Genomic DNA, 21718 nt, shown 5'->3' on the forward strand with positions numbered 1-21718 from the left:
TGACGTCACTGTCCTGTGATTGGTCGTGAGCGGTCATGTGACCGCTCACGTGACCGTGACGTCACGGAAGGTCCTGTGCGCACAGACCAGCTATAGGAAGAGGAGCCGGACGCCGCTGAGGAGATGTCTGGGTGAGTATAAGCATTTTTTTATTTTTTTTATTATTTTTAAACATTCTATCTTTTACTATAGATGCTGCATAAGCTGCATCTATAGTAAAAAGTTGGTCACACTTGTCAAACGCTATGTTTGACAAGTGTGACCAACCTGTCAGTCAGTTTTCCAAGCGATGCTACAGATCGCTTGGAAAACTTTAGCATTCTGCAAGCTAATTACGCTTGCAGAATGCTAAAAAACCGCGAAAAAAACGGAAAAAAAACGCAAAAAAAAAAAATGCGGATTTCTTGCAGAAAATTTCCGGTTTTCTTCAGGAAATTTCTGCAAGAAATCCGCAACGTGTGCACATACCCTTAATGGAGCTGCCCCCAAACGCAGGGCAGCGGGGTACTCGGTACCGGGTCTCTCGGTTCTGGGGATGTCACGGTGGCCTGACCCGATCCGTGGCCCTGCTAAGGGGCGCCCAATTAAAGATGTAGGTGCAGGTGTAGGTCGCAGTAAATGACGAGGACACAGGGTTGCAGTCTCTTTACCTCTTTACTGAAGGCTTCGGCATCCACAATCCAGAGCACTGCTAACAGGGCTGGCTGAGACCGGCCGGTCTGAAGGCACATCCAGAGTTCCCTATGCAGGTGGAAATCAGTAGCCTACCTACTAGCGCCTGGGTGTTGTAGTACTTCCCTGCTGAGCACCACGGGATAGTCCTCACAACTGTCGTGTATGTTTCTGTTCTTTCTCTCCGTCCCCCAGATGGTTTGGATAGGACGCACCCGTATGACGGGGTAGGCCTGGAGTTATTTTATAGGGACCCTAGAGACGCCCCTCTCCCACAATTGCCTCTGTTGTCTTCATTAGGTGTAAAGGTGAGACAGCCAACCTAGAGTTAACTGCCCTGCCGTAGTTCAAAGTAATGCGTAGAGTCTATTACTTCCTCGGTGTTCCGGCCGCCGGCTACGCGCCTCAGAAGGATGTTGCCGATCTCGGGGCACGACTCCTTCTCGTTCTATCGCCTTTGTGCTGTGATCTCGTTTCTCACTTCTCCACAATTTACTTCGCTTCGTGTCCTTTCTTAAGATGCCGCCGCAGTGAGGTGCAGGCACTTTAGAAATGATTGTTATCTGCAGCACGGTGTCCTGATGCTATATGTGCACAGAACCGCCATGTTAACTGTCTCTTGGTGTGCATGCACGGAAGTGTGCCCAGCTTGTCTAACACAGTCTTAACCGAATGAATATATATATATATATATATATATATATATATATATATATATATATATATATATATATATATATATATATATATATATATATATTTATGACCTTTTAACACTTTTGCTGCATGAACAGGGAAAGATGTGACAAATTCAGTAAGAAATGACACTCCAGTGTCCTTCAGATTTAAGGGCTCATTCAGACGTCCATACGTATGCGCACTACCCATGTTTTTCACAGATAGAAGACGTATCCATTATATTCTAGAAGCCTTTCACATGCATTTTTCTTATTCCGAATGAGAGCCATCTTTTATAGATAGGAGATTTTGGAAACATTTTTTCTCTGCGTAAGGCTTGTTTCACACTTCTGTCGTTGGCTGTGCGTCATAGTGCAGTGAAATGACGCGTCGACGGACGTTTTGAAAATAGAGGAAAACGTGTGTGACGCATCCAGTATTATGATGGATGCGTCGACTGAGTTCCAGGCCGAATTTTATAATATAAGATTCTGGAGGGAGGAGAGAGAGCGAGAAGAGAAGAGAGAGCGAGAAGAGAAGAGAGAGCGAGAAGAGAAGAGAGAGCGAGAAGAGAAGAGAGAGCGAGAAGAGAAGAGAGAGCGAGAAGAGAAGAGAGAGCGAGAAGAGAAGAGAGCGAGAAGAGAAGAGAGAGCGAGAAGAGAGAGCGAGAAGAGAGAGCAATAAGAGAGCGAGAAGAGAGAGCGAGAAGAGAGAGGGAGAAGAGAGCGGGAGAAGAGAGCGGGAGAAGAGAGCGAAGAGAGAGCGAGAAGAGCGAGAAGAGAGAGCGAGAAGAGAGAGCGAGAAGAGAGAGCGAGAAGAGAGAGCGAGAAGAGAGAGCGAGAAGAGAGAGCGAGAAGAGAGAGCGAGAAGAGAGAGCGAGAAGAGAGAGCGAGAAGAGAGAGCGAGAAGAGAGAGCGAGAAGAGAGAGCGAGAAGAGGGAGCGAGAAGAGGAGAGAGAGAAGAGGAGAGAGAGAAGAGGAGAGAGAGAAGAGGAGAGAGAGAAGAGGAGAGAGAGAAGAGGAGAGAGAGAGCGAGAGCGAGAGCGCGCGTGGGTGAGTGAGTTAGAAAGGGAGAGGGAGAGACACACACACACTTTTCCCCGGGTTGGAATATGCTTCCAGGCATGCTCAGATGTAAAAACTGCATCTGTCACTGGATTCCTGTGTTTCACAGTGTGCGCAGGATCCAGTGTCCATAGGCTCCCATTCTGTGGAACGACGTATGCTGCAGGAGGTGTCGGGGAACGTTTTTCCACTGCAGACAAAAAACGTTTCATGGAACGTTTTTTGGAAAAGACGGGCCGTCAAATTCCGCAGCATCCAGTGCACGACGGATGAAACGTGTGGCCATCCGTTGCGATACGTCGCTAATACAAGTCAATGAGAAAATGCAGGATGCCGCACATTTTTTTTTTTGCAGGATCCTGTTTTCTCAAAACACGACGTATCTCGACGGGACTACAAAGACGGAAGTGTGAAAGAGGTCTAAGGCCGTGCGTCGTTGTGCAGTAAAATGAGGTATCGACGGATGTCACGAAAATAGTGAAAGAGAGAGAGAGAGAGAGTGTGAACAAAAGACGAAAGTGTGAAAGTAGACTAAGAGGTAAAAGGAATGCCACACTGATGAAAATCAGGTCCAGCACACAAATGTGGTCGGATTTTTCGCATACATTAAAAAAAAAAAAAAAAAAAAAAAAAAAAAGGACTTCTGAACAAGGCCTGACGTTGTCTTGGAAAATGCTCTCTCTGGGATGTGAAACTGGACTCCACGTGTAACAGGACACAGACATAATCATATAAACACAATGCTTTATAACCCAGTGTAATGAGGTTACAAAGGAAAACATTCTTCCAAAAATCAGCATTTTAACTGAATCCCTTCTCACAGAATGATATAACTATACATCAAGGCTGCAAGTGATTCCCTGCAATATGACATATGTGCAATCCGACCAAGAGAAGACACGACCACAAAAGTTGCGCCAATGCAATCCACAGTTGAGCCAGTGCCATCCAGGTACTCCCCAGAGAAAACCCACACACTCACGGGGAGAACATACAAACTCCTCGTAGACGTTGCCCTTAGTGGGATTTGAACCCAGGACCCCAGTGCTGCAAAGCAACAGTGCTAACCACTGAGCCACCGTGCTGCCTTATTGCAAATATTTTTAGTAAACACAAAGGGGGAGCATTGGGAATCATACAAGGAAAAAATGGAGGACTGGTAAAATAATACAACTCCATGAATCAGTCAACACTCATTGTGCGTTCAAATTCTCGACAACTACTTACGCTTGTCTCTCTATAAAGATCACATCTATGCTCTGGGCCTCCCGGTCATTCTGTGCTTTTAGCTATAAAAACAAGAAAATATCCCCATGAGGACCATGAAAGCGTTACTGTACATTACTGAGCTCATTATTAATACACATTCCTGCTAACAACTTATTAAGATGTTATTAAGCTGAAAAAGAGGGGATAAATGTGCCTAAATTAGTAATAGCTTACATCTGGCAGGCCTCTTCTGGCTTGTACCTGACAACGGTCACGCGTGGGAGGCATACAGCATTGTCCTGAGGAGTCTGGCTGGCAGAGCATTTCAGTAACTAAGCCAGCCTCCTCCTGTTTCTATATCAGTGGTTACAGGGAAGGAGGACAAAACATTGCCCTTTTCAATAACTAAACTACCCTCCTTTGGTCTATGTATCGGATGTTACATAGCAGGGGCTGACGGACTGCTCATATTAAGAATTAACGGATTGTCCACTACTCAGACAACCCCTTCTTAATCCTTATGTTTGCCCACAGAAAAATAAAAATACCTCTACTCAACTACAGTGCCGCTGCTGGTTCTTCCCGGGGATTACATAACATAATGCCAATCAGCCCTGGCTTCACCCTTCTACAAACATAACTGACATGAAGAGAGCTCTCACTTCCTCCGGATGTCTGGATTTGTCTTAAGGAAGAGTGAAGACAGTGCGAATTGGCAGCAGGGATTGCGTAACAATGTCATGTGATCCCGGGGAGAGGCAGCCAATGCCAACACCGCTGGAACGGCGCTGGCACAGGAGGGGAGTATAAGTGTTTTTATTTTACTGGGGGCAAATAAGGATTGAGATGGGGTTGTCTGAGTAGTGGTAACCCATTTAAACCAGATTACCTTTTGTCTCTAAATTACATCCAATTCAGAGCAGGGGCTCAGAGATTGCTCATTTCAATAACTAAGCCGCCTTCTGTCACTGCATTAGCTGTCACATAGCAGGAAGGTCATGGACTGCTCATTTCTATAGCAAACAGCATGGCTATCGTAAGCGGTCAGCCATCCCCCTTCACATATAGAGCTGATCAAGTGGCAAAAGGTGAGATGTCTTGATTGACACAGTCGTCATTGATTTTGTCTATGTAATGCAATATAGTTGTATTGCAGAACAAAGAGCAAGTGATCAGTTGACATATGCTTAAGTCTCCAGTGTGGACTAAAAAAAAAGGTTTTAAAAATATTTAAAAAATGAGAATCACTCTTTATTAACTGCACTAACCCATATAGTATCAATAAGTGCTCATAACCATCACCGTAAAAAGAAAACACTCCGATATCGCTCCTGAAGAGTGTCATGCACGTGTCATCCATTTTGCATGTGAGTACAATTCGATTTTTATCACCTAACATCCGAATGCCATCCGATTGCAATGCGATTTTAACATGAGCTTTTACAAAAAGTAATTCTCTGTCATTTACACATAGTTTTCCAAGGCATTATTCTTCACTACATATATTTATATACACTACTCAAAAAATGTAACTCAAAGTCAATCACACTTCTGTGAAATCAACCTGTCCAGTCATGAAGCAAAACAGATTATGAATCAATTTCTCCCGCTGTTATGCAGATGGAACAGACAATAGGTAGAAATTATAGGCAATTAGCATGACAACTATAAAGGAGTGGTTATGCAGGGGGTGACCATAGACCATCTCTCTGTTCTCAGTTTTTGGCTGTTTTGGCCACTTTTAAATTTTGTCATTGCTGTTACCCCTAGAGGTACTGTACAGTAGTTTGAGGTAGTGTCTACAACCCACAGAAGTTGCTCAGGTAGTGCAGCTCATCCAGGATGACACATCAATGTAAGCTGTGGCAAGAGGGGTAGCTGTGTCTGTCAGCACAGTGTCCAGAGCATGGAGCAGATATCAAGAGACAGTCCAGTACACGGAAGGGACCGTAGGAGGGCAACAACCCAGCAGCAGGACAGTTACCTCCTCCTTTGTATAAGGAGGAACAGGAGGCTCAGTGCCGGAGCCCTGCAAAATGACCTCCATTAGCCACTAACATCCATGTGTCTCCTCAAACTGTCAGAAACAGACTCCATGTAAGTGGTATGAGGGCTCGGCGTCCACAAGTGGGTGTTGTGCTAAAAGCCCAAGACCGTGCAGGACGCTTGGCATTTGCCAGAGAACACCAAGATTTGCAGATTCGACATTGGCACACTGTGCTCTTTACAGATGAAAGAAGGTTCACACTGAGCACATGTGACAGACTTGACAGAGTCTGGAGATGCCTTGGAGAACGTTCTGTTGCCTGCAACATCCTTCAGCAAGGCCAGTTTGGCAGAGTGTCAGTAATGGTGTGGGGGGGAATTTCTTTGGAGGGCAGCACAGCCCCCCATGTTCTAGCCAGAGGTACACTGACTGCCATTAGGTACCGGGAGCAGATCCTCAGACCAATTGTGAGACCATATGCAGGTCCAATAGGCCCTGGGTTCCTTCTGATGCAGGACAATGCTAGGCCTCATGTAACTGAATTGTGTCAGCAGTTCCTGCATCATGAAGGCATTGATGCTATGGACTGGCCTGCCCGTTCCCCAGACCTGAATCCAATAGAGCACATCTGGGACATCATGTCTCGCACCATCCACCAACGCCACATTGCACCACAGACTGTCCAGGATTTGACTGAAACTTTAATCCACGTCTGGGAGGAGATCCCTCAGGACAACATCCGCCGCCTCATCAGGAGCATGCCCAGCCATTGTAGGGAGCTCATATACACACGTGGAGGCCACACACACTACCGAGCATCATTTCCTTGTCTTGACACATTTCCACTGAAGTTGGACCAGCCTGTAAATTGATTTTACACTTTGATTTTGAGCATCATTCTAAATCCAAACCTCCATTTGATATTAATTTTGATTTACATCAATCATTGTTATGTTTTATTGTTCTCAAAGCATTCCACTATGTAATGAATGAAGATTTGCAACTGGAATATTTCTTTCAGTGATATCTAGGATGTGGTATTTTAGTGTTCTCTTTATTTCTTTGAACAGTATATATATATTAATATAAGAGATAGATAGATAGGTAGATAGAAAGATAGACAGACAGACAGACAGATAGATAGATAGATAGATAGATAGATGTGATCAGGATATAATAATCAGTGCTTTGACTGAGTAGCTTACTGTTCATGTATTTTATTAATAAATAAATTTCTGAAAAAAAATTGCATGTGATTCCCCAAAATTTTAATTAACTAGCAGAGGGAAAGCCAAGGAAGAGGAAGTTAATAATCCATTTGTCCACAGACGACTCTAGATCTGTTACATCTACTTGGTATGCTGAAATCTGGCATGATGCTAGTGTTCAGCATGTCAGGCAGCCGAGACACTGAGCCACAAGTGCTTGCGCACCTCAGTGCATAGCAGTGAGAGGAAAAAGGTGAGCGGGGTTGAAATCCAATTAATTCTGACGTCAGTACGAGAGCCATTAGGACTTTTCCCACAACGCTCATGCTGACGTAAATGAGGTGAAAGGAGTTCATTGGCTATGAACTCCGATGACCTTTCTGACAGCACCGCAAGCATGTGAATTTTCTCAAGCTCGCGGCGACGTCAGTGAGGTGGAAGGAGTTTATTGAATATGAATCCTGCTCAGCTTTTTTCCTGTCACAGCGAGGCACTGAGCTGTGCATGCAAGAGCAGCTCAGTGTCTCTGCTGGATGGCAGGCTGTATTGGCAGGCTGAATTGTTTCATGATGCTAGATGTAGCAGAGCTAGAGTCTTCTATGGACAAATGGATTATTATCTACTCGTCGGAGAGGTGAGGAATATGGTTTTTTATTTTTATTTTTTTTAACTTTTACGGGGATCATGGGCTTCAATGGATTGGGCGTAAAGGTGAGCATAAGTGCTTTTGTTTCATTTTAATTCAATAAAGAAGTCTGTCTTTTTTTTAAATAAAGGACTTTATTCTGGGTGTTATTTTTTTTACAATTTGACTATGGGGGTGTCTAATAGACCTATCTCCATTAGTAACCCCTGGGCTTGATGTCAGCTATAAAGCGGACATCAACCACTCCAACTATCACCCCACTTGCCACCGCCACAGGGCAAGTGGGGAGAGCAAGGCTAGGTGCCAGTTTTGGCGAATCTTATGGATGCGCCATTTCTGGGGCAGCTGAGAGCAGATGTTTTTAGTCTATTAATTGTTTCCTAGTTTAATAACCCCTTCACGACATGCGCCGTACTATTACTGCACATGTCGTGTCTCCTCCTTTGATGTGGGCTCCGGCGGTGAGCCTACATCAAAGTCGCGACATGTCAGCTGTTTTGTACAGCTGACATGTGTGCGCAATAGTGGCGGGTGAAATTACGATTCATCCGCCGCTATTAACCTGTTAAATGCCGCTGTCAAACGCTGACAGCGGCATTTAACTACCGCTTCCGGAAGCGAATCCGGAAATGAGCGCATCGCTGACCCCCGTCACATGATCGGGGGTCGGCGATGTGTCAGGACAGTAACCATAGAGGTCCTTGAGACCTCTATGGTTACTGATGACGGCCTGCTGTGAGCGCCCCCCTGTGGTCGGCGTTCATAGCAAGCCTGCATTTCAGCTACATAGCAGCGATCTGATGATCACTGCTATATAGCTGAGCCGATCGAGATGTGCCAGCTTCTAACCTCACATGGAGGCTATTGAAGCATGGCACAAGTTAAAAAAAAATGTTTTTAAAAATATGAAAAAAATTAAAAAAAATATATAAAAGTTTAAATTACTCCCCTTTCGCCCCATCCTAAATAAAACAATTAAAAAAAAAAAATCAAACCTACACATATTTGGTATCGCCGCGTTCAGAATTGCCCGATCTATCAATACAAAAAAGTATTAACCTGATCGCTAAACAGCGTAGCGAGAAAAAAATTCGAAACGCCAGAATAACGTTTTTTTTTGGTCGCCCCGACATTGCATTAAAATGCAATAACGGTCGATCAAAAGAACGTATCTGCACAAAAGTGGTATTATTAAAAACATCAGCTCGGCACGCAAAAAATAAGCCCTCATATCACGAAAAATGGAGACGCTACAGGTATCGGAAAATGGCACAATTTTTTTAGCAAAGTTTTTAATTTTTTTTCATCACTTAGATAAAAAATAACCTAGACATGTTTGGTGTCTATGAACTCGTAATTACCTGGAGAATCATAATATCAGGTCAGTTTTAGCATTTAGTGAAGTTAGAAAAAAAGCAAGTGTGGGATTGCACTTTTTTTTGCAATTTCACCACACTTGGAATTTTTTTCCCGTTTTCTAGGTTAAGACATGGTAAAACCAATGGTGTCGTTCAAAAGTACAACTCGTCCCGCAAAAATTAAGCCCTCACATGACCATATTAACGGAAAAATAAAAAAGTTATGGCTCTGGGAAGGAGGGGAGCGAAAAACGAAAACGCAAAAACGAAAAAGGGCTGCGTCTTGAAGGGGTTAATATCAGCCCACAGTTGTCTGCCTAGCCTTTGTTGGTTGTTAAGTATAGGGGGGACCCCATGTCATTTTCTTTCAGGGGTCCTCCATTTTAATAGCCAGTAAAGGCTAAGCATACAGCTGTGAGCCAATATTAATAGCCTGGGAAGCTACATGGGTATTCCCTCCCCTTCCCAGGCTATAAACATCAGTGCCCAGCCCGTGCCGTGTGATTTTTCTATCGCACCCATTGACTTGCACTGGCGAGTCTCATCCGAGATAAGAGGACAATCACAGCATACTGTGATTTTTTTTTTCTCAGTCCGATCTGAAAAGAAAAAAAAGATTGCAAATGAGCTGTAACTCAGATTAACATTGGTCAGAGAGCAATCTGATTTTTTTTATCGGATTGCACTCGTCCGGTTTTCTCGCAGATGTTTGTCGTGACCATGATCATACATACCTGAGGAATAATGCCGCTGTCATTTTTATCACACAATTCCAAGTGCCATTTCATCGCACTTGGAATTTTTTTTTCTTCATATTTTCATATAAAGTACACGGTAAAATGAATGGTGTAATTCAAAACTACTACTCGTTTAACAAAATAAAAAAATACAGTATGGCCATGCTGCCAGATAAGTAAATACAGTTATTGCTCTTGGAAAAAGGGGAGGAAAAATTGATGGCGCCTAAATAAAAACTGGCCACTGAAGGAAGGGGGTTAAAAAAAAGTTTGAAAATGATCATCTAACCCACCCCATGTAATGCCCACTAATCCCAAGAATTGGATTCTGCAGAACCTCCTATAAAACCATGTGCCCCAGCGCTGCATACATTGCCTATGGAACTGCCAGAGATGGCCAAGCCACGTACTCTAGTATGTCCGGCTGTCGCAGACAGTGAATTGAGCATGCTCACCTGACACCTCATTCTTGGGATTAGTAGGTGTCCCAGTGGTTGGACCCCCAATAATCCTAAAGATATGTAATAACCTTAAAACCTGATCAATATAAAAATAAAAAAAAATAAATAAAAAATTGAATATTGAATAAGATGTGCCATTTCGTCACTCACTGGTGACACTTACCATGTTATAGTCGTTCAGTACTTCTTCCATGTCTGTGTTCGTATTTAGCTTATCCACCAACTGAAAAATAAATGACATATGTACTTAAAGGGAACCTGTCACCACGTTTTTGGAAGATGGGATAAAAATAGCGTTAAATAGGGGCAGAGGTGGGCGTTACATTAGTGTGTGTGTTATGCGTTTATTACCCACCTAAGTTGCCGAAATAACTTTGCAAAGTCTCCGTTTTCGCCTGTCAATCAGGCTGGTCAGGTCACATGGGCGTGGTGTCTTCACCCAGATTTGGCGTAGTTTTCCGTTGGTGGCGTAGTGGTGTGCGCATGCCCAAAGTCCGGAATCCTCTTCCAGGGGATTTAAAATAGCGCGGTGTTCGTTATTGCATTGGTGATCGGTGGGCGCGGCCATCTTCCTTTGGCCGCGCGTGCGCAGAAGCGGCGCTCTGCTGGCCGCGGCTTCAGGAAAATGGCCGCGGGATGCCGCGCGTGCGCAGATGGATATCGCGGCGGCCATTTTCCTGAAGCCGCGGCCAGCAGAGCGCCGCTTCTGCGCACGCGCGGCCAAAGGAAGATGGCCGCGCCCACCGATCACCAATGCAATAACGAACACCGCGCTATTTTAAATCCCCTGGAAGAGGATTCCGGACTTTGGGCATGCGCACACCACTACGCCACCAACGGAAAACTACGCCAAATCTGGGGGAAGACAACGCCCATGCGACCTGACCAGCCTGATTGACAGGCGAAAACGGAGACTTTGCAAAGTTATTTCGGCAACTTAGGTGGGTAATAAACGCATAACACACACACTAATGTAACGCCCACCTCTGCCCCTATTTAACGCTATTTTTATCCCATCTTCCAAAAACGTGGTGACAGGTTCCCTTTAAGCTACCAGGATCAAAATCGGCTGCCTTAACTATTTCACCTCCACTATACATTGGTGTGGTTTATACAATTGATCACTGCTTAGCAAAAGGGTTGTAACATCAGAAAAAGCTTATGTATGCACAACTATCTGTCTGCACAAGAACCCAAACAGTGTATCGGCGGGGTCCTATTAGTTAGACTGCTACACACACATTGTAAGTGACAAAGTTACTGCAACAGTGACAGCAGATATGTTCTAAAGACAGCTCATCGAGCTTGTTGTGAAAGACTGTGTTCCATTATCATTGTTTGCACGACCAACTTTCACAGCTCTTAGAGGAGAAATGGCCTGCAAATTTGGGGTTTCTCTGGAAAGAGAAAGCATTACAAAATTAGTGACTGAAGAAGCCTTTAACCAAAAGGAGGATCCTAAAAATGACTCAAGAAACGTTTCATATTTCTTAAAATGGATGCCTGCACACACGTCACTAGCTTGAGTATTGTATCATAATGGTGATGAAAAGCCTGATGTTACCATTTTACTACAGTAAATGCATCACTCAACATGAGCCAAGTATGAGGGAGTCGGAGTCCGAGGTTTGGCTTACCGACTCCACAGCCCTGGTTACACCCAGAATACTCCTTTAGCATCTGATTTCCTTCCACAGGGCTATTTTTCCATTTCAAATGAAAATCTTCACCAATTACCATCCACATTATTTGCTGCCCATTCATTGCCTATGGAACTGACCAATAGAAGCGAGAGATCCATTAGAAAGTATAAAAACATAACACGCACCATGTTGTAGTCGGCAAGCTGGCCCTGTTGTTCCTTAATTTCGTTAGCAAGCACTTCAGCTCTGAGGAAAGAGTAAACTCAATTATTCACAATTCTTTTCTGCAGTGAATATGATATATATACGATTGCATGTAAAAGTCTGGGCACCCCTGGTCAAAATTACTGTTATTGTGAACAGTTAAGCAAATTGAAGATGACATTATCTCTAAAAGGCCTCAAGTTAAAGATCACACATTTCATTTGTATTTCAGGCACAAATTTTATACATACATACATATATATACAGAAAAATCTTTAAATGAGAAGGTGTGTCCAAACTTTTGGTCTGTACTATATATCTATATCTATTGTAGCATGGCTAAAGGGTGTGTAGTCGACGGGAGGTATGTGCCATATAAGTGCCTTGTTGCTGTAATGTAGCCCGGAGTATTTCTTTGTTATATATAACCATGTATATATGTGTGTTCCAGGACCTGTGGTGATGTCAGACCACATGGCTAATCATGTGATGGGTTACTGGGTGTGGTTAGCTCTATATTAGACAGGCAAATGCTTAACACAGGAGATGTGTGGAGGTGCTAACCTCCAGTGGATGTTCTTGGAAGCAGACAGGGCAGTTGTCTGCAGAGCTCTCTGTGCGGAGCAGCACAGAGGCTGAGGGAGCCTGAAGGACTGGACACTTTGTTTTTCTTTTCCTGAACTAAAGGCTGTTTATTTGCTGTTATCTTTCCATGTGGTTTATGAGGTAATAAACCCTGAGAACTTTTAAAGAAACGTGCCTCCTGAGTGTCAGCCATCGCACCTGAGTGAGTGAAATCCCTACAATTGGTGGTAGACGTGCGGGCAGCGTTCCCAGCGGAGACGAAGAGTCTGTTATTGGATGTCCTGGGTCAAGTCTGTTGTAAGCCAGCAAGCATTGCCGGAGAAAATGGAGGATCTGCTGAAACACGTGCTCCAGTCGCAGCAAGAGACCAACAGGCTGTTGATGCAGTAGATACAACAGAGCCAGCAGGAGCAACGGCAGAGCCAGCAAGAGCAACGGCAGCAGATTCAACAGAACCAGCAAGAGCAACGGCAGCAGATGCAGCTTCTGGCAACCGCCATCCAGGGCAAGATGAGCGCCCCAACCCCAGGTCTGGCTGATGACACCCACGTCCGGAAGACGGTAAGACGCGCATTGCAGAAAATGACTCCCGGGGATGATGTTGAGGCCTTCCTGACAGTGTTTGAGAGGGTCGCTGAGAGGGAAAAACTCCCGCCAGAGCAGTGGGCAGAGGTACTGGCGCCATACCTGACGGGTGAACCCCAGAAGGCGTACTATGATTTGACCTTGCAGGATGCCAAAGAGTATCACAAATTGAAAGTTGAGATTCTCGCACGTTTGGGGGTGACACGGACTGTCCGGGCACAGCGAGTTCACAGCTGGGCCTATCACCGGGACAAGCCGCCTCGCTCTCAAATGTTTGATCTGTTGCACCTGGTCCAGAAATGGCTGCAGCCAGAGTCGTGTACACCTGCACAGATGGTGGAGCGGGTGATGATGGATCGGTTTGTGCATTCCCTCCCGAGGTCCATATAGACTTGGGTTGCCCAGGGTGATCCCCAGAATGCCGACGAGCTGATCGGACTGGTTGAGAGATACCAAGGGTTGGAAGGCTCCTCCGGGAGGCAACCCATGCCGTACTGGGGGTCCCAGAAGGGAGCTGAGTCCCAAAAAGGGGTGGCGCGTCCAAGGTCACAAAGGGCGGGGGAGGTGGTGCCCAAGGTCCCTACGGGTGATATTGTTTGCTGGAGGTGCCACCGGCCAGGACATATAGCTGCCCGTTGTTCCCAGACCACTGAGCAGATGGACTGCAGCATGGGACGCCGTTGTTCATACTATGCGTATCCAGCCTGCAGTGTGAACTCTCCGCCCAACGAGGGACCTCAAGCGTGTCCCGTAAAGGTGAACGGTCGAGCAGTAACGGCACTGTTAGACTCGGGGAGCCTGGTGACCCTAGTGAGGGCCACTTTTCCTCTCCACCTGCTCCCGGGAAAGAAGGTCGGAGTGCGGTGCATCCATGGTGATGCAAAGGACTACCCTGTGGCTAGGGTGGACATTGAAACGGCATGTGGCACTGAGTCCCACATAGTCGGCGTCGTGCAGGACTTGTTGCACCCTATAATTATTGGCCGGGATTTCTGTTTGTTTTGGGATTTGTGGGGAAAAGGTTCTGAGCCCCCTAGCAAGAGTAGGGAACCAGTGAACCCTGGAAGGGTGTCACCACACCCAGAAACAGACAGGTTTCCTTTTTGTGTGCTGGTTGGGGATGAGGAGGAAGTGTCCCCTGCATCTGACACTATGGAGTTAGAGGTAACCGGTGAAAATTTTGGGACTGCCCAACATAGGGACCCCACTCTGAGGGAAGCCTTTAATAATGTTACAGTTATTGACGGGGTGGTACAGGAGCCGGGGGCAGACACAAGGTTTCCCCATTTTCTGATGAGTGGGGAGTTGTTGTACCGGGTCACGAAAATAAGGGAGGAGTTGGTAGAGCAGTTGGTAGAGCAGTTGGTAGTGCCGGGTCCATATAGACGGAAGGTGTTGGACATGGCCCATTCACACATCTTGGGTGGACACCTAGGGGTGGAAAAAACGCAGGAACGGGTTGTGCAGAGATTCTATTAACCTGGGTGTCACCGAGAAAAAGTGAACTATTGCAGGTCCTGCCCTACATGTCAGCTAACTGCTCCCACTCCTCATTTCCGGAACCCCCTTGTGCCACTGCCCATTATTGAGGTACCGTTCGAGAGAATTGCCATGGACTTGGTTGGTCCCTTAGTTAAATCAGCCCGGGGCCATCAGTATATATTAGTCATCCTGGACTATGCCACACGCTATCCTGAGGCAATTCCATTGAGAAATTCTTCCTCCAAGAGTATAGCCCGCGAGTTGGTCCATGTGTTTTCCCAGACAGGTCTGCCGAAGGAGATCCTGACTGACCAGGGGACACCTTTCATGAGCAAGGTGATGAGGGAGTTATGCAAAGCCCTGAAAATCTCCCAGTTGAGGACCTCGGTGTACCATCCCCAGTCAGATGGTCTTGTTGAGAGATTTAACAAGACACTGAAGAGCATGCTGAGAAAAGCTATAGAGAAAGACGGTAGAGACTGGGATTGTCTCTTACCCTATCTGATGTTTTCCATTCGTGAAGTTCCACAGGCCTCCACAGGGTTCTCACCATTTGAGCTTCTATATGGCCGACATCCGCGAGGACTCCTGGATGTAGCCAAGGAAACCTGGGAAGCCGAAGCCACGCCCCACAGAAGCGTCATTGAGCATGTGGCCCTGATGCAGCAGAGGATTGCAAAGGTGATGCCTATCGTGAAAGAACACCTCCTCCAGGCACAAGAAGCTCAGGCCAGAATCTACAACCGGTCTGCAAGAGTGAGGCAGTTCAATCCGGGAGTCCGAGTTCTTGTGTTAGTTCCAACGGTAGAAAGCAAGTTCTTGGCCAAATGGCAAGGGCCATATGAGGTTGTCGAGAAACTTGGTGAAGTAAATTATAAAATTCACCAACCAGGAAGACGGAAACCATTCCAAGTATACCATGTCAACCTCATCAAGCCGTGGCAAGATAGAGAGCCGACAGTAACTCCATCGTTGTTAAGCAACCCAGAAGGTGAGGTTGGAGCGGTTACTATAGCGGAGACGCTATCAAAAACCCAGAAACAACAGTGCCGGGAGTTACTCCAGAAAAACAGGGACCTGTTTTCAGAGTTGCCAGGACACACGAAGGTCATAGCGCACGAGGTCCTAACAGAGCCACATGTGCGGGTGAACGTGAAGCCCTATCGTATTCCTGAGGAAGTGGAGCGTATGTTGAAGCTTGGAGTCATTGAGGAATCCAAGAGCGGTTGGTCGAGCCCAATTGTCCTGCTCCCAAAACCTGATGGAGAGTGGAGGTTTTGCAACGACTATCGGAAGTTGAATGAGGTCTCCAAGTTTGACGCTTATCCCATGCCTCGCGTTGATGAGCTCATCGAAAGGCTTGGACCTGCCAGGTACATAACCACCTTGGATTTGACAAAGGGGTATTGGCAGATCCCCATGGCACAGGAAGCCAAGGAGAAGACGGCGTTTTCTACGCCAGATGGAAGTTTCCAGTATGTCCGGATGCCGTTTGGCCTACAGGGAGCTCCGGCGACCTTCCAGAGGGCTATGGATAGAGTCCTTGCACCCCATAAGGCATACGCTGCTGTGTACCTGGATGATATCGTCATCTTTAGCCCGGACTGGGAGAGTCATCTGGAAAAGGTCCAAGCGGTGTTTGATGCAATAAGAGAGGCCGGATTTACAATAAACCCGAAGAAGTGTGCCTTGGGTAAAGAAGAAGCTAAGTACCTTGGATACATAGTGGGTCGTGGAGAAATAAAACCCCAAATCAGTAAAGTGGAGGCAATTCAAACATGGCCAAAACCAGTTTCCAAGAAGCAAGTTAAAGCCTTCCTGGGAATTGTGGGATATTACAAGAGGTTCATCCCAAACTTCGCCACGATGGCTGCGCCTCTGACTGACTTGCTAAAAGGGACAAAATCAGTAATGGTTAAGTGGTCCGAAGAAACAGAGTCAGCCTTCCAAGAAATGAAAGAGGCTTTGTGTAAGCAACCCGTTCTGGTGGCCCAAAACTTCAAAAAAGAGTTTATTCTTCAGACAGATGCCTCAGATGTCGGGGTGGGAGCAGTCCTTTCCCAGGAGCTACATGGGGAGGAGCATCCTGTCCTCTATCTGAGTAGGAAGTTGTCCTCGTCTGAAAAGAACTACTCAGTCGTTGAGAAGGAGTGCTTGGCCATAAAATGGGCGGTGGACACGTTACGGTACTATCTGCTGGGTCGTAAATTCAGATTGATATCTGAAAATGCCCCACTAAGATGGATGAGGGAAACAAAGTGTAGAAATGCTAGGGTCACCCGTTGGTTCTTAGCCCTGCAGGACTTCAGTTTCCATGTGGAACATAGGGCCGGAAAGCTGCACGGTAATGCGGATGCCCTATCAAGAATCCCTTGTTTAATGGGGAAAAGTGCCAAGCCCCACGGCTTTAGGCAGAGGGGGGAGGTATGTAGCATGGCTAAAGGGTGTGTAGTCGACGGGAGGTATGTGCCATATAAGTGCCTTGTTGCTGTAATGTAGCCCGGAGTATTTCTTTGTTGTATATAACCATGTATATATGTGTGTTCCAGGACCTGTGGTGATGTCAGACCACATGGCTAATCATGTGATGGGTTACTGGGTGTGGTTAGCTCTATATTAGACAGGCTAATGCTTAACACAGAGGAGATGTGTGGAGCTGCTAGCCTCCAGTGGATGTTCTTGGAAGCAGACAGGGCAGTTGTCTGCAGAGCTCTCTGTGCGGAGCAGCACAGAGGCTGAGGGAGCCTGAAGGACTGGACACTTTGTTTTTCTTTTCCTGAACTAAAGGCTGTTTATTTGCTGTTATCTTTCCATGTGGTTTATGAGGTAATAAACCCTGAGAACTTTTAAAGAAACGTGCCTCCTGAGTGTCAGCCATCGCACCTGAGTGAGTGAAATCCCTACACTATCTATATACACATATATACCATAAATACTCGAGTATAAGCCGACCCGAGTATAAGCCGAGACCCCTAATTTTGCCACAAAAAACTGGGAAAACTTATTGACTCGAGTATAAGCTTAGGGTGGAAAATGCAGCAGCTACCAGTAAATGTCAAAAATAAAAATAGATACCAATAAAAGTAAAATTAATTGAGACATCAGTAGGTTAAGTGTTTTTGAATATCCATATTGAATCAGGAGCCCCATATAATGCTCCATAAAGTTCATGATGGGAACCATAAGATGCTCCATATTAAAATATGCCCCATATAATGCTGCGTAAAAGGTTAATGATGGCCCCATAAAATGCTTCATAGAATATTATGCCCCATGTAATGCTGCACAAAGGTTGAAGGCCCCAAAAGATGCTCCATATAAAATAGGTATTAAGCTTACCGTTAATGATGTTTCCAGGAGTCCATCCTGACAGCACCCTGGAGGACGTCCTCCTCCCCTTGCTGGGACAGGAAACACACAAGTTTAAAAGGTCATGTCCCACCCCTAATCCTCAGTGTTGTAACAAGAACCGCTACAAGGATATGCAGAAAAACAAGTTTAATGATGACATCAAACATAATACATTGAATCCAGACATATTACATCATACGTTAGGAACAGGTTACATACATGCCAGGTTTAAACAAACATGATATTAATATCAGAGGGAGGGAACTACCAGTGCTGTCAGGATGGACTCCTGGAAACATCATTAACGGTAAGCTTAATACCTATTTTCCAGGATGTCATCCTGACAGCACCCTGGAGAGTACCAAAGCACCTCCTCAGGGTGGGATTACCGCTTGGAGAACCTTCCTCCCAAAAGCAGTATGTTGACCAGACAAAACATCAAGTTTATAATGTTTACAAAAGGTGTTGGCACTAGCCCATGTCGCGGCCTTACAAATTTGTTCTAGAGAGGCACCTGCCCTCTCTGCCCAAGAAGTAGCTATCCCCAGAGTGGAATGTACATGGAGACCCTCTGGAGGAGGGACCCCCTGTGACTGGTAGGCCTCAGAGATCACAGACGTGATCCACCGTGCGATAGAGGCCTTAGAGGCCTTCTTACCCTTATTTTTTCCCCCATACAGAATGAATAAATTCGGATCAGTACGCCAAGAGCTGGTGGCTGCCAGGTAGTCTAGGACCGCCTGCCTGACATCCAGAGAATGTAAGGCCCTTTCTTTAGCATTAGTGGGGTTATCGCAGAAGGATGGCAACACGATTTCTTGATTTCTATTTTTAATTGTTCCTACTTTTGGGATAAAGGAGGGGTCCAGTTTAAGAATTAGGGAATCGTCTCTAACCTGGAGGTACGGGTCCCTAGTATACAGTGGATAACATCCGGTCTGAGAGGAAGCTCTACTGGATTTGCAATCGCCAGCTGCAGTAGAAGGGAGAACCAGCTCCTTCTTGGCCAGTATGGGACGATCAATATGACCCTGTTTGATCTTCCTGAGAACAGCCGGGATTAACGCGAGAGGAGGGAATGCATATGAGAGAGGTTCCGTCCAGACTTGGCTCAGAGCGTCTATCCCTTCCGGAAGATCCCGAGGGTTCAGTGAGAAGAATCTTGAGACCTTCGAATTTCTCCTGCTTGCGAATAGGTCTATACAAGGAGTTCCCCAGCGTAGACATAACTCCTGGAAGATGTCCTGGTTGAGTTCCCATTCTGTTGGAAACACCCTTCTCCTGCTGAGGTAGTCTGCTATGACATTCTGGGAGCCTTCCAGGTGAATCGCTGAAATGGATAGGACCGATCTTTCTGCCCACCGAAATATCCGTTCCGCCAATTCCTGAAGCAGATGGTGTCTTGCGCCTCCCTGATGCTTCAGGAAAGAGACTGTTGTCATATTGTCGGACATTATTCTGACATAGCGGTTCCTTAAGACATGACGGTTTCGTCTCAAAGCTTCCCAAACAGCGCACAGCTCTTTGAAGTTGGAGGAGCTGTGGGTGACCTCCTCCGGCCATCTCCCCTGAAGGAACCTGTCTTCTAAGTGAGCTCCCCAGCCCCAGGCGCTGGCATCTGTAGTGACTACTACGTGGGGTTCGGCAGACCATAACACTCCTTTCCTTAGGTTTTCCGGTTCTGTCCACCAAAGGAGAGACCTTCTTGCCAGAGGAGATAGCTTCAAAGTACTGTCCAGAGAAGACAGGCGTCTGTCCCAATTGGAAAGGATCAGTTTCTGCAGTGGTCTTGAATGGAACTGAGCCCATCTTACACACGGAATGCAGGCCGTCATTAGGTTGAGGACTCTCATGGCCGTCCTTATTGACACCCTGTGCTTTAATAGGAGCCAGATTTGGGACTGTATCGCCTCCAGCTTTGACTCGGGTAGGAGGGAAATTCTGTTTGTTGAGTCCAGACATACTCCCAGAAAGGTCTTCCTGTGTTCTGGAGTTAGGTTGGATTTCCGCCAATTTATGACCCATCCTAACTCTTCCATCACCGAAATGGTTCGGTTCCTGTGGTCTGCTAGAATCTCTGGCGTTCTTGCTACCAGGAGGAAGTCGTCGAGATATGGGACTATTATGATCCCCTGATTTCTTAAGAAAGCGACGATCTCCGATACCAGCTTTGTAAAGATACGAGGAGCTGAGGCAAGGCCGAACGGGAGGCACTGGAACTGGTAGTGACAGGTCCCGGATGGCAGAACTACCGCAAACCTCAGAAGTTTCTGAGACAAGGGGTGGACTGGGACCTGATAGTAGGCACTCTTCAGGTCGAGAGTGCACATCACGGCATTCTGATCTATAAGAAGAATTGCCGAACGAATAGACTCCATACGGAACCTCTTGTACCTTACCCAGGCATTCAGAGGCTTCAGATTTATTATGGTGTGAGATTCGCCGGAAGGTTTTGCTATGGAGAAAGGGAAGAGTAATGACCCTGGCTTACTTCCGGAGGCGGTACTGGCACTATGACCTTTGAGGAGAGCATATCCCTTAGGTCTGTTATCATTGGGGAGTCTCGCATAATAACCGCAGGTGCGATAAATCTGTCTGGCGGGGGAGAGTAAAGCTCGATACGGTAGCCTTCTGACACCGTCCGAAGGACCCACTTGTTCTGAGTGATTCGGGCCCATTTGTGCGCGAAGTGACAGAGCCTTCTCCCTATAAATGTGGCGTCATTGCGGCTTAGACTTTGAGGAGGGACTGAAAAAGCAACTTCTGTTTCTATTACCCTGGTTACGGGAGCCCCTATAAGATCCTCTATGGGATCTACCCCCTCTAGAGTCAGACTGTCTTCGGAAGGGGAATCCCCTCCGAAAGGACTGAGGTTTCCTAGTTTTCTCCTCCGGAAACCCCTTCTTTTTATCAGAAGCTGACTCTAGGATAGTATCAAGAGGGGGTCCGAATACCCGTGCTCCGGAGAAGGGGATTGAACATAGCTTAGATTTGGAAGCACTATCCCTGGACCAGGATCTTAGCCAGACCGCCCTCCTAGCCGCGTTGGATAGAGAACCACTTCTAGCCGAGAATCTGACCGACTCAGCAGTCATATCAGACAGAAAGGCCGTGGCGGACCTCATAATAGGGATGGACTTTAGGATCTCAGATCTCGGAGTCTTATTGGACAGGTGCTCTTCCAATTGACCCATTCAAAGGTACATAGAGCGAGCTACCGAGGTAGCTGCTATGTTGGTTTTAATCAGAGCCGCGGAAGATTCCCAGGCTCTTTTCAAAAGGATGTCAGTCTTTCTATCCATGGGATCGCGCAGGCTTGAAGAGTCCTCGAATGGTATGGCAGTCTTTTTAGCCACCTTCGCCACCGGAACGTCAACCTTAGGGATTTCTTCCCACAGTTTTACATCCTCAGGTTCAAATGGTAGACGAGCTTTGAACTCTTTGGATAACACCAGCCGGCGTTCCGCTTCCTTCCACTCCTCCATTATCATGGCCTTAATATGCTCGCTAACGGGGAATACAGTCTGCTGACGTGACATAAGTCCCCCGAACATCAGGTCCTGCCTGGATTGTGGTTTAGGTGTCTCTTCTATCTGCATGGTGCATCGTACCGCCTGCACCAGATCATTTGTCTCTTCTGCCTGGAAGAGATATTTTCTTTGGTGGTCCTGGCTTCCTGACGGAAGCTTGCCCTCTTCCTCTGAGATGAAGTCCTCTGAGTTAGACTTGTCCTCAGAAGTAAACTCTGGTTCTCGTTCCCGTCTGGCCCTCTTGCGGCTGGGAATAGGACTGGACTTCTGCACCATACTGGATAAAGAAGCCTGCACTTCCTCACGTATAAGGGATCT

At 46.3% G+C, this 21718-nt stretch overlaps 1 protein-coding gene across 6 annotated transcripts in view; it reads right to left on the minus strand.

Moving 5' to 3' along the window:
* The window catches only part of IFT74 (intraflagellar transport 74), a 190654-nt gene that overhangs the window by 134810 nt on the left and 34126 nt on the right, over nucleotides 1-21718 (minus strand). For all 6 annotated transcript variants that reach the window (XM_077249280.1, XM_077249283.1, XM_077249282.1 and 3 more), the window contains exons 6-8: nucleotides 11849-11909; nucleotides 10184-10243; nucleotides 3642-3703 (exon numbers count right to left, since the gene is read on the minus strand). In XM_077249280.1, coding sequence (XP_077105395.1) covers nucleotides 3642-3703; nucleotides 10184-10243; nucleotides 11849-11909 — 183 coding nt within the window. The remainder of the gene's footprint in view (nucleotides 1-3641; nucleotides 3704-10183; nucleotides 10244-11848; nucleotides 11910-21718) is intronic.

The sequence above is a fragment of the Ranitomeya variabilis genome, chromosome 1, assembly GCF_051348905.1.
Source record: "Ranitomeya variabilis isolate aRanVar5 chromosome 1, aRanVar5.hap1, whole genome shotgun sequence".
Lineage (NCBI taxonomy): Eukaryota > Metazoa > Chordata > Amphibia > Anura > Dendrobatidae > Ranitomeya > Ranitomeya variabilis.